General features: G+C 42.5%; 1 protein-coding gene across 1 annotated transcript in view; it reads right to left on the bottom strand.

Annotated features, from left to right (window-relative positions):
* Nucleotides 1-7665: 7665 nt before the first annotated feature.
* poc1a (POC1 centriolar protein A) overlaps nt 7666-13777 on the bottom strand; it is a 37343-nt gene continuing 31231 nt past the window's right edge. Inside the window, exon 11 of the mRNA XM_070959010.1 lies at nt 7666-9179. Coding sequence (XP_070815111.1) covers nt 9069-9179 — 111 coding nt within the window. The 3' untranslated portion in view covers nt 7666-9068. The remainder of the gene's footprint in view (nt 9180-13777) is intronic.

Here is a 13777-nt window from a genome sequence, read left to right as displayed (position 1 = left end):
TCCACTGGCAATGTTTTTGTACAATCTTGGTAGCGTGACATCCTTAAAGTCACAGTACACCTAAAATAAACGAGTTCATACAACCACATTAAAGTTAAGTGTTAATATACTGTATCTGAGCGAGACGCAACAAATCTTTAGCATTCAAGAGGAACAATGTGTGTGGGGAATTTCAGACACTGTTAGACCCTCTGACAAGCACTTTGTACAAAGCATTTGGGCTGATAAAGAACAGGACTTAGACACCAGAAACCAGAAAATGTTAGCATGCTAACACGCTAAACTAAGTGCATTAACATAGTGAACATTATGGCTAAAAATCAGCATGTTAGCTTTGTCATTGCAAGCATGTCGGCATGCTGACGTTAGCTTTTAAGCAAAAGCACCCTGTGGCTAACCTCAAAGAGCTGTTATCACGTAGGTTCTTGTCAAATCTTTTAAACAAATCAACAGTTTTTCCTCTTTTTTTTCTGTCTTTTAGTTTATTGAAGTGCTTTTAGTTGCCCCATCAAATCATTTGCATCTGAACATAATCCTTAAGTGGCATGGTTGTCACAGAAAGGTGAGGGATCAGGGTTTGGATCAGCACTTCTTTCATTCAGTCTTCACCGTTCGGCTACCAAGGTGCTCCAAAACTACCAACCTTAATGGAGAAGGTAGACCCACCATCCATCAAAGAGTTAATGCTCGAAATCCACCCTAAAACTGAGTCACCCATCCTGTCCTCAAAATCACTCTGCTTTTCTTTGGAGCACATCCAGAAGACACGTCGACTGGTTTCGTCCCCACTTTGAGTGAGTATCCAATAAATCACCAAACCAATTCAACAAAAGCAAGATTAATTCAGTTTGACTCTTTATTTGAACATTTAAATCTTTTTTTAAACCACCCGTAACTTCACTCCGCCTACTCCATCTAATCAACCTGCAGAGCAAATACACTGTACCTACATAGACCAGATTGTAAAAACACTGCGGTGAGTCATCGTGTGTTAACTCAGTCTCTCTTACACGCGCGCACACACGCACACACACACACACACACACACACACACACACACACACACACACACACACACACACACACACACACACACACACACACACACACACACACACACACACACACACACACATCTTCAGCCTCAGCCCATTATATTACTATGACGGCTGAGAAGCAGGGCCATAAAGACAGATGGCCAAAGGTGGCCAAATAACACCAGCAACCTGTTCAATCTCATGAAGAGTTTCACTTTCCTCCTCGCTGTTTCAGCTTGTTCCAGACCGGCAGGAGTTGACTCACAGCAACATCAACACAACATCAATCCAGTCATTTTAAAGCACATACAAGTGACCTCATAACTGCTGCTGTTACACAAATATAAGAAAAGATCCGAATGCCAAGATTCAGCGATATAATTGCCATACGTGGGTGTGAAAAATCAGTTTGTGAATCAGGTTCGATGTGAGTTGGCAAACAGCTCGTGATAGTACAGCGACAGCACACAGTGACAGACACAAGATTTTACTTTAACAGGGCACAAAACAGAGTCGTACGTGGAGTCTCATGATTGTGGAGTTATGTGAATGAATGAAATGTTTATGACTGATGTGTTTGTGTGAAATTGTTACTTTTAGGATCCAACTCATGAGTATATTCATTATTAATTATTTGCTCAATTTATCTGTAACGGTTTGATCCATAAAATGTCAGAAAAGGGTCAAAAATGCCCCAAAATCCAAGTTGACATCTTCACATTGTTTGTTTTGTCCAACAGCTCAAAACAATCCGAATTGAAAAGACGGAACCAGTGAGTGTTTGACACACATATTTGCTTGAAAAATGACTTGAATGATTAATGAATTATCAAAGTCAAATTACATTCAGTTTTCTGATGACTGACTAATCGAGTCAGATTTAGACTAACTGCTCCAGTCACTTTCAGTGCAAAGTCGTTCGTTGCTCTATTGATCTGTCATGACAGCTTGGCACTTGCCGTTAGCTTAGCATAAACATAGCACAGCAGGCTTCAAATAATAAACAGTTATTACACTGTCAAATGCAGTAAAACACAATCACAGAGAGCTAACTGTCACGATGCTGAATACGCTTGGCAGATACTGAAGTTTAAAGAGTTATTTATACGGTAACTGGACCATGTTATAAGACTGGAAAATGTGACCACTTTAAAAAGCCTCTAATCCTCTGATCTCTGCTGGCATGTTTGTGGACAAGGGGGCACTTAAAGTCATATGCTGCGGCGCTGCCCCGCAGCCAAGTCCTTCTGGACAGAAGTGTTCAATTCAATATCAGTAATTACGAATAGAAACCTCTCTCCATGTCGTGCTGTTTGCCGGTCGGGGTCTGGGGCTGCACAGCTGAGGTCCAAAAAAAACTTTTGGCTGCTAAGAGAATGATTCTGTTGAATTTGTAAATCAAACAAATGTAGAAACGCCTTTCAACATATTTGCAGTTAAAGTACAAAGACAGACACTGTGCTGCCCTCTCACCAGTATCTCTGTTTGATTTTGAAAGCTGACCCCCCCCCCCACAGGTCACATAGCCCTGAGATCATCAGTACAGATAAACTAAATGATATATTCAATTATAAGAAAGTGTACCGCAGTTACTGATAATAAACTTGAGGTCAAGTAAATGATTCATGACACTGTTGGAAGATCATTTCACAGCATATTAACACTTGAGATGAGGCCTGCTATGCTTATGTCCTCTTGCCTAATGTCAGGGTGTCATTGCAGAGATCTCCACAGCTCGACGCTGACCCACATAACCTAATGCCACTTAATGAGTCATTAATGTTCACTCTTAACTCATGGCTGTTTATTTGTTCTGGTTTAATGCTAAAATGATTAATTACAGTGATCACTGTGGACATTTTGGGCGTATGTGTGCTTTTTCCATGAAAAACAGCAATTTATGTTTCTAAAATTGAACTCACGTCAGTTTTTATATGATTCAGTGCTGAAACAATTTGACAATGACAAAAAAAATAGCTTGTTGCTGGTTGTCAAATATGAAAAAAGGTAGGTTTTCTGTGTTTTATATGCTTGTAATTGACATATAAATGATCTTTGTGTGTGGGACTCGGGGTTGGACGTTGTTGAGACAAAACGACTAATTGGTTCATGAGAAACAAACAAAGTTGCTTTTGGACACATGACAAAGCTACACTTCTCTGGAAAGGCTTCCTTACGGCACAGGTGTGTGTGTGTAGGTGTGTGTGTGTGTGTGTAGGTGTGTGAGCTTCCCAGAGGCAGGTGACATTAAGGTGAGGCTGTAAAAAGGGGGCGGGTGTTCTTATCACCAGTTATCACCAGGTTTGTTTTATGGGTTGGCCTGTTGTAAACTAGGTCGTCAATTCTAAACTCAGCACACATCTACACACCTTGAGGTGTCGCTGGACTGATTGTATCTGTGCAGAGCTGTGGCACCACAGGTCATGTGTGATTTAGAGCTGACATTAGAGCATTCAGGTTGCACTGCAGGTTCATTTTCTACTGTAAGGGCCTCAGAGCTGAAGCAGTACCAACTGTATATTTAGTACATTTAAATTATAGATGTGCGTAGTCCAGTCCACTGAAATGACTTCAGATATGATAAGACGGCAGCACATTGTAGAAGGACTGCAGCTCCTTTTTCAGGTTGCCATAACAGGCTAGTTGGTCAACAACATTAAAACCCCCTTTTTGTTGTATCGTACAACAGAGGGAAGGAAAAAAAAGGGACCTCGCTGCCTCCGTCCATTCACTCCCATTGGGATCGAATGGAAAAAAGATGGTTTTGGAGCCGGAGCCCAAGCGTGGGTTGGAGGAACAGCGCGCCAAACCTCAGCGCCTGCCGACAAGCACGGCTCAGTCTCAGAGGGGGAAGGAGTAGGAGGCGATGAGGGGAGAGAAAGGGGGGGACAAGGGGGGGAGGAGGGGCGAAGCAGGAAATGAGGCACTGGGGAGTTTTGCCAAATCCAGCAGTGGTCAGAGAAGACATGGCAGGACCGAGGCTCAGATGAGTTCTCCTCCTTTAAACGTGACAAAACTGCCGTGAAGACCTCGAGTAAACTTCCCGCACATACGACTGTGTCATATCATTAATGTGACTTTGCGTTCATGAGCCCTTTTCCCTCACAATATGTTTTTTTTTTTCTACAAGCACATCTATTTGTTCATCTGTGGTTGATGACCATAGCCTGTTAGTGACCTCCAACCCACAGGCTAACGCGCCGCGAGAGCACCATTTGATCGGATATCTTTGAACCTGGTGCGGGAATCCATAAAACTTTTTATTGTTTACACTGTTTTCCTATAATTTGTGTATTTGGAAAAAGATAGCTGGGCTTGTAAGCCCATTTGGAAGGCTATGGGAGAAGTCTGACGTCAGGGCTTTCTGCCAGAAAGCTTTTAGGAATCGGATGACAGACAAAACCTGTGAAGGGAACAGGTAAAGGTAGCTGTAACAGTCAAGCACAAGACTTGGACCCAGTAGACTGAGGTTTGAGTCCCATGTGAGTCAAAAATCAATGAAGACTGTATTTTCAGACTTTGCTGAATTCATTGTCACAGTTTGGTTAAGTTTAGGCACCAAAACCACCTGGTTAGCTTCAGGAAAAGATCAACATTGACTTTGGGTGTCACATAACACACAAACAGCCTTTATGGTAGAACGGCCAGAAGGCAAACTTCAGCCCCCATGGGTCAATTGTGAATATTTAGCACGTTTCGTCGCAAATATTTTACAGGTAAAAGTCACTTGAAAATCTGCAGGGAAGTCTCGTCACATTTGAAGCCGAGCCAGCAGGACAAGGATGTTAAAAAAAGTATTTTTAGAACAATGCACCTGCAGTCTGGACACAAATGATGCATCTTCCTCCAGGCTTTCTTTGTTAGCTCATGTCTGTGTGAAAACTTTGACGAGGCTCAGACTATGAGCTGCTTTTGCAGCTATTTGTACTTGTGATTAACTTCAGGCACAGTTCGAGCACTTTCACATTGGGTGTTTACGTTATTTTGTCTACCCCGTGTCTCTGTGGGCTTGTTAAAACATATAGTGCACCTGCTTTGCCGTGACTCACTGGAAACTCTTGTACATGGTTATTCTATGTTTTTCTACTGTGGTTCCTCAAAACTGTTCTGTGTATTTTGTATCCTCAAAACGCCTCTCATTTCTTTCCTAGAACTACAAATGTCCAGTTCCCCTTCAGTTCGCCGAACGGCGGCAACCACACTATTACGGTCGTTTCGGCGACGGCCAACAAAGACAAAATATAACACAGACGATGGTACTACAACTCGCAGTTCTAAGAATACGCACTGGCAATAGATGTTTTAGGAAAACCGGTTATTTTTCATTGTGCAGTCACAGTGAATGTATGGCAGCCTCCACCTGCTGCAACAGGGCGCAGTGGTCTGGCAGTGAGAGTGGCCAGGTATGATTTCAGTCTCGCACATTTGTCAAAATAGAACACAATGTTTGAGCAAACACAAAGCCAAGAGGAGCAGAGAGGAGAGTACGAAAACCTGACACACTGAACCAGTAAAACACTAAAACACACACACTGACACACTCTCAGGCAAGCAGTGGCAGCAACCACAGCACACCAGGAAAAACATATCCAGATGTTCTCCTCATAGGATGACCAACCCCCTCCTACACACACACAGACACACAGACACACAGACACACACACACACACACACACACACACACACACACACACACACACACACACACACACACACACACACACACACACACACACACACACGTGGGCCACACATGGGCTACATATTACAGAGGCTTGCTCTCCAACTTTTCTTTTCTCCTCTTCTTTCTCATGTACACACACACACACACACTTATCCTGCTATATTTGTGAGGTCTCTTTTTGACATAATGCATTCCCTAAAGCCCCTAACCTTAACATCATAAGTCCCTAAGCCGGCTTTGGGGGCTGTACTGCTTCAGGTATCAGCAAGACATGAAATATAATCCTCTGAGACAGAATTTTAGGATATGAAAATTTGTAACCACAACAATTATTTCTTATTCAATCACACCGATCGACAGGTAAACAGCAGAAATGCAGCATTCAGGTTACAAAGTAATCCACCAGGAATGTTGTATTTTATTGGCCGATGCATCTGGTTCAACTTTTTTGTCCGATTCCAGTTTGTTGGCACACCCGCCAAACAAACTGGACTCATTAAAATGAATGAGAGGCCTGAAAGCAGCCTCGCCCTCAACTAAACGACAGCTGCATCTAAAAATGATTTCCGATAATGATTAATCAGCCAGTTACTTCCTTGATTAACAATTTGACCAATAAAATGCCAGAAAATCCGGTAAAATGACGATCACACCCTCTCAGCCCAACGTGACTGAACAACATGAAACCCAAATTCTGACAGTGTTTCTCGATTCATTTTCCAATCAACTCATTGATGAGTTGACTGATTGTTTCAGCTCTGTGTGTGTGTGTGTGTGTATATGTGTGTCCTAAACCTGATTCTCACCTTTAAAACAGATTTTAAGGCTCAAACAACTCTTTGAATGTCTGACCTTAAGTGATGACTGGTCAAAATGCAGAAATGTCCTCACCCAGGGTTTAAAGCTAAACTTGGTCCCCACAAAAAATAATGCATGTACACACACACACACATACACACATACACACACAAACACACACACACAGAGTCAAGACTTGCAGTTATTGAACCCACTCTTTCAGCCCCTCCTCTCCTCCACTACAGCTCCTGGCAGGCCGTCTGGTTGAGGCCCATAGTAAAGGGAGCCGTTTTCTCTGGCATGAGTGCCTGTGTGTGTGTGTGTGTGTGTGTGTGCGTGTGTGTGTGTGTGTCTGTGTGTGTGTGTGTATATATGTGTGTCCTCGGGCCCCAGACAGGAAGGAAGAGAGTGGGCCCGGCAGCACAGCTCCAGAATTCCGGTTTTGTTTTTCTTCTTTTTCCATCAGTGCAGAGCCGGGTCTTAAAGAAACAGTCATTAATATTTTCCCCTCTTAATGACGCCACACTGTTCTCTGAGCGAGACCTCCACAATAGGACTCAGTCTGATACATGACTGTAGTGTGCAAACACATTACCAGTTTGTTAAAAAAAAAAAAAAAAGTCGGATGAATGAATAGCTCCTTTATGGCTCGGATGAATCTGTTCCTCGAGAAAACACAGCGTGCGTCTAAGCGTAGCCTCAGGCTCTTTTTCATTGAAGCTTCTAAAAATAAAAAGTCCTGATCCAGCATCAGCGGTCAGGTTACGTGAATCACTCGGCAGGTGAAACATAAAGATTTTGGACAGGCGTATTTAGCTCTCACCCCCGTGCTTTTGTGATAAATCATCACTCGAAATCTGGCAAAGAAAGGGTTGAAAATTTTTCACCTCCAGCAAAGGATGGCTCACGGCTCGTGATCTCAACATCTCTGCCGCGGACAATAAAGACGGAGAAGCCATCATTTTTCAGGCAACTGCGCGGCCTCTGCGGACCAATCAGAGCAGGAAGCAGTCTCTTAAAAGTAACCGGTGACATCATGGATTTGGCAACAATTATGAAAACAAACACCGTTTCTCTCGATGCACAAACACCGCTCAGCGTCGCGAAAGAGCAGCCGCAGTCATTTTAAGAACTGAGATACTGTCGGAGTGAAAAAACATTTATTAACAAAGGTACATAATAAGTTACTTTCAGTGTACTTAAGTTTCAGACAAAACGGGCATAAAGGGACGGAACAAGCTGCTTTCAAACTGCAGTAATTACAATCAGCTGCTTTGCACTCAGAGTAGAAAATCCAATATAGCACCATCTTTCCAACTTAAAGCGTAAGTCTGCCATTACTTTACATTTTCCTCTTTGTCAACAATCCAATAAGAAGACCAAAACCAACAATGTGTCCAGTCCATCTTCAGTACTTTTCTACCTTATCGGTGGCTTTAAGCCTATTAAAGGCCAAAAAGTAATAAAAGCAAACATTTCTTAAACAGAAGTACATGAATTTGCTGCATGAGTGAGTGTTTAAGGTTGCAGCAACGTCTCTCTGGCTGGTACAGAGTGCAGATCTAATACCGGGGCTTAAAATCCGTCACTGCGTGAAACTCAATGAAATCATTTTCACATAAGGTAACATGGGGCCAAGGACTGCTGTGGCACTAACAGCCTGAGCTGGGAGCTTGCCATGACTGAGTGAACTGCCGGTGGAAACGCTTAATCTTTATAATGATACAGACAAAGAAGCCGTATTTATTGTGATCAGTCATCACAGTTGATACCCAAACACCGATCCAGTTCATCAAATCTGTGCTGGTATTTACCCCAGAGCAGCGCTGTGGCTCACTGGTGTGTTTTTAAAAGCATCTGGACAACATAGGAGGTCAATGACACGGACAAACAATATTATTATGAGGATCGATGCACTGTTATCCACTCATGATGAGGTTGTCGCTCTCTGAGCAGTGACTTTTTCATTGAATATCTTTCTCTGGTTTAAAAAATTATTTAATTCCTGAACTGGCCTGCGTGCAGGCAAAACAGTCACGGCGCCTTCTGTGCATTTTGGCTGTATTTCAGTGAAAAAGAGTGTTTTAATGGACGCCATTTTGCACATAGAGCAGAGTTAAAACATCCATGAGGAGTGCACGGACAAGTAGGAAAGTCTCCTGCATGTGTCTACACTTCTGCAGTCGCACACTCACACTCACACACACACACACAGTGACTAGCAGCAGGTCCTTCGTCAGCATAAAAGGGACTGCGCTCTCAGCACTGCTGTAGAGGAGCAACTTCTCTAATATTCAACTCCTTCACTTCTGATATCGCTTTGTAAAATAGCCAGACACGGTACATCAGCAGTGAGGCTCAGCGTGCATTTAAAGTCCAGTTGGGGAAAGCGGTCCTTGTCAACGCTTTGCTAAACATGTGAGTGTGTCAGATTTTAAGTGACACCTAACAACAGCGAGAGAGCACTCTAAATGCGTTTCTGTTAATAGTGTCGATGTGACCCCATTTCCCTCACACCGCAGCTCAACCTCTCTCTGACGCCGCCATCTTTAGTCCTCCTCTTGTCCCTGGAGACGGAGGCCGATCTCCATCTGGTTCTCCAAACACTCTTTGAGCTTGTCCTCTGTCAGCGTCAGCCGCTGCTCCAAGATCGAAACCGTCTGGATGGAGGCAGAGAGGGGAGAGGAGCGGGACAAAGAAAGAAAGAGGAGGGAAGGAAGGAGATGGATAAGAGAGAAAGAGCATGTTAGAGAGGGCTGTACAGCATCAGCCTGACAGTAATGACTTTATAATGGCTGTGTTTGTGTGTGTGAAAGAGGCAGTTTGTGTGTGTTTGAGACAGATGTTGTGCGTGCAAGACAATCCAGCTGATTATCATCGAGAGATCTGCTGCCTGAGCCGAAAACTCGGCGTTTCTGTGTCTGGCACGCACTCTCTCTTGTTCTTCCTCTCACACAGTTGCATAAACACACTTACGCACACAGAGAACACAAGAAAGTCACTATCCGAAACAGGATGGGCATGTGTGGGTAGTGAGATCACAGCGCGACATACTTTTCCTCTCAGCATCCTCCAAACAGTGACAGCGTTTGTTGTATGTTTGCGCTTGTGCATTTGAGCTCTGTGTCATCTGAGACTGTTCATCAGAGGAGCCTCCAGGTGAAATTTCCAGGGGTGCTGCCATCTGAATGAATGGATTACTGAGGATAGAGCCGGTTTTTCTGTCTTTTATTGCACCCGAGCTTCAGCAGCCACCTTAAGGCAATAACTGAATCAGCCTTTTGTCATCTAAAACAAAGAGTATTAGAGGATTCATGTGCAGACAAACAAGAGCAAGGAGAACTGAATGCAATGATTAAATCAATATATTGACATTTTGATTAGATACCTTGGAAGTTTTAAAGAAGACAAATGGAGGAAAGAAATGCACAAACCACTGTTTAGTTTATATTGCCAGGAGTTGCTAACAACCTCTGGAAGATAAATGCGCCTCTACATCTAAATTGAAACATTTTTTTTGAGTGTATGCAGCTGATTTTTTTCCTCTACTGCACTTTTATTTCCTAAATCTGTATTCTAACATGTGTCTGCATCTATAGTGTTAGGTGTCTGTGAACGTTATTCCACTGTTTCATTTTATCCTACATTAAATGTTTTTTCTTTATCTTCACATTATGTGAAGCACTTTAAGTGTCCTGTGTGTTTGAAAGGTGCAACGCAGACAAACCTGCGGCTATAGTTCAGAAGGTGACGGCTGTTTTAGCGTAATCAAAATCTGTGAGGTGCCCGGGAAGTAAAACATGAATGAGAGCTGTGCTAATCCAAACCAAAGAGATGTGCAGCATGTTTTGCAAAAAGATGACCGGACTGTGAATGAATCTTCTTCTGGAAACACCAAAGCGGCGACAGTTTCCCCTGGAAATAACTGTTTACTTGGCAAATGTCGCCTGGTGACAGTTTTGGATAGTCGCGCTCGGCAACAAAAATTTGGCTCGGGCAGGAACAATCATTGGGTAAACATGTCGTGCACAGACAGATGAGGCTCTCTAGATTTCAGACAGTGAGTGAAAGATATGTCAACATGTCTTGACCTGTAATTTCATGTCTCTCCTTGTACCAGCGAGTGCACTTTTGAAAATTGCTAGAAAGCAGTGCAGAGATGAGTCATTTATCAAAGTATAACCAGCTGTGTATGAGACATTGTGTTTGCTGGACAGAAAGAGCAAAACCAATTTAGTTTACCTAAAAAGTGGTTAAAACTCTACAGCGAGTAACTCAAAACTATTATGTGATGTGCACTTCAATTGGGTCTAAATATGATGACCTTGATGGCCCAATGCCTCCTTACCTCTTATTTCATTTCTGTTCGAGGAAGGTCCCTCTTTCATGATCATTTAATCATGTAATTTAAATCAAAAATCCTGGAGAATCTGTGTCAGCTTTAGGGCCTGATTTGAAAAGACTGAGAGCAAGAGACGATGAGAGGAAACGCAAAATAAAAAAAGATGGACAGGATACTCAATACTCATATTAAAAATATACTCTTACTACACTCATGTCAATGTTCGGCCTGATTATCTACCAAGTAACATCATAACCACCACGAGCACAATCAGATTTCAGATAATAATCATATTTTTAGTGCATCTGTAATTTGATTGTTGGACCAAATTCATGGACAGCAAAACACTAAAACGGTCCTTTCAATTCCTGGTGACTGACAGACGTGTCCGAGCCAAAAACATTCCACGAGCTCCTGTCATTCAGCACAATCTGTTATTGAACATTTCCTTCATTGGCCAGTGCTCGCTCCTGTCTGTCCTGCTGTCATTAGCCATGTCTGAGCTAGCCGCGGCCCCTTGCTACTCGCTAACGTGCCTCTTTTGATGAGGGTCAAACAGAAATATTAAATAAACAACAATAATACAAGAGTAGATCATACTGACAACACACTGCTGAGTGAGGCTCTCTTCCACAGCAGGATTTTTAGGGGACTGTGCTGTTACAAACGCCAGTGGGATTTTGAATGAGGTTTTCTTACTCGCAGACAGAATCCGGTTCTTTCCGGTGTCACTTCGGCTCTTTATTAAAAAAAATAAACTCAGGCTATCTGAGAAAACTAAAGATCCAGCGCACCATGTGCAGCGTGCTCTGCAGGCTGCATCCAAATCCAGATGTGTTTGCTAATTAGCTAGCGAGGTCCCGCGTTGACCCCACAGTGCCGAACACATGAACACACACAACCAGGCGTGATGATAGAGGAATTGACAGATTGTAAAAATCCCTTCCATAATCTCATCCTCCATCACACATGCCGATGAGTTCAACAATGTGTGGGCGAGTGGTGTTTTCTTTTGGGTCATCAAACTAGATAACATCTCCTGCTATTTCATGCATCATAGAGGGAAAGGGCTTATATTTCCTCTTTCTCTCCTTCTCTCTGCCGGTCTCCATTTTCTAGATCAATACTACCCTGTTTATCTTACCAACCTGATACGGCCGTCCAGTCCTCGGCCCGGCCTGCTACCACTGTTTGTGTGTGTGGTTCTGCACGTGTCCCCAGGCGGTGGCAACATTATACAGGCATATAGTTATCATCTGGAGTAGAAACCAAATCTCTATGCTCCTAAAAATAGAGCGAGCTGTTTTTCTTTTCTCTCCAGAACACATTATACTCTCCATCGCCCTGAGCATTACTTGCCTCTGTTACAAGGTCTCATAGCTTTGGTATGACCCTGGCTACAATGGCCTGAAAGTCAAAGACAGACAAACTGGTGCTGGTGATAGGTGGCAAAGTCAGCTCTTTTCTCTAAATGTAGCCGACTGATGTGTGTTATTAACTGTGACGTAACTGAACTGAGTTACAGGAATGAAAAAAGAAGAGTAAGGAAATAGCCGAAACTGAGCCGATGAAATTATGATGAACGACTAACAAAAACACAAAAGAACTGATAGACTGATGTTGTAAATAAGTCCAATGTGAAACTGCACGTGTGGGAAACCAACCAATCAATGACCAGATTCCAATCTTTATCAGTTAAACGCCTCAGACTATCGTTTACATGCTAATATTAGCCTGTTAGCATGCTATGACAGCATTAAGTTTCAAGGACAGACTGAGGGGATGCACAGCAAGAGGATCACCATGTGGTGACTGTAGACTTCAATATTGTACATTATCCATTAAAACCTGCTGAGAAAAATCTGATAATGATATATTAGCCGATGTTTTTCTTTCATAAGCACAAGAAAAAGAAATAAGACCCCCTATAATTTGCTCTTTAAAGAATTGCTGCCCAGAAATGGACTGAAAGGGACATAATATGTAATATTCTTACAGTTGAAAAAATACTTCAAACTAGGGCTGCTACTCACGAGTATCTTCATTATGAGCTCAGCTAACGATTACAACACAACAACAGTTCAACTGTGATTCTCTTCATTATCAATTCGACCACGACTTTCGTCATTAGTGATTATTTTTTTACTTGATTGATTATTTAGTCAGAAAATAGTGAAAAATACCTGTCAAAATTTCCCAGTCCAAGGTGCTAAATGCTAAAAAAGACTCATATAATTGACTGTTCCTATTTTCTGTCAATCTAATTGATCTAATTGTTTCAGCTCTACTTCCAACATTCAGTATCTTTGTACTTTCTGTACTGCAGTTTCTAATGGTTTCAGCCAACGTACATCGATACATCTTCAATTAGCAAACACTGGCTCATACACCAGCCCGGCCTCTCTTTGGCATGTTTGTCATTAACAGACTGGAAAATATGAATACCGCCATGTTTGTACTTCAAATCTATTTTAAGTTTCCATATTTCTCAGAATTATGGTACCTTATGTTGGGGAATTCTTTCTCTCACTCCATCTCAGACAGAAAGTACATGAACTGTCCTGGGTGCAATTTTAAAAGAGCTGGTTTCATTCTCCCAGAGCACTGCTATAAACACACAAATCAGAGAGTGCTCCCAATTGCTTTGACTCTCAAACACTGTGGTGAAAACTTTTGCAATTCCTCCAAAGAGCGTTTGGTTAGCAAACGGTTTAGCGGTTTCTTAAAAGTCCACAACATACACTTTAGTCACAGCACAGGTTTTAATCTCGTCTACGGAACAGTTGTGAGGAAAGTACAGGGACATGTTTCTTTCACTTCCTCGTAATGTTCCTCTGCTTGTAGCTGCTTTAACAGGAATATGAATGCAGTGGACTGGTCCATATCTATGTATATCTGTTGTGACACACGTGGGCT

The sequence above is a fragment of the Chaetodon trifascialis genome, chromosome 3 (assembly GCF_039877785.1).
Source record: "Chaetodon trifascialis isolate fChaTrf1 chromosome 3, fChaTrf1.hap1, whole genome shotgun sequence".
Lineage (NCBI taxonomy): Eukaryota > Metazoa > Chordata > Actinopteri > Chaetodontiformes > Chaetodontidae > Chaetodon > Chaetodon trifascialis.
The sequence above is the reverse complement of the archived record's forward strand: the minus strand, read 5'-3'. Positions and strand labels throughout refer to the sequence as shown.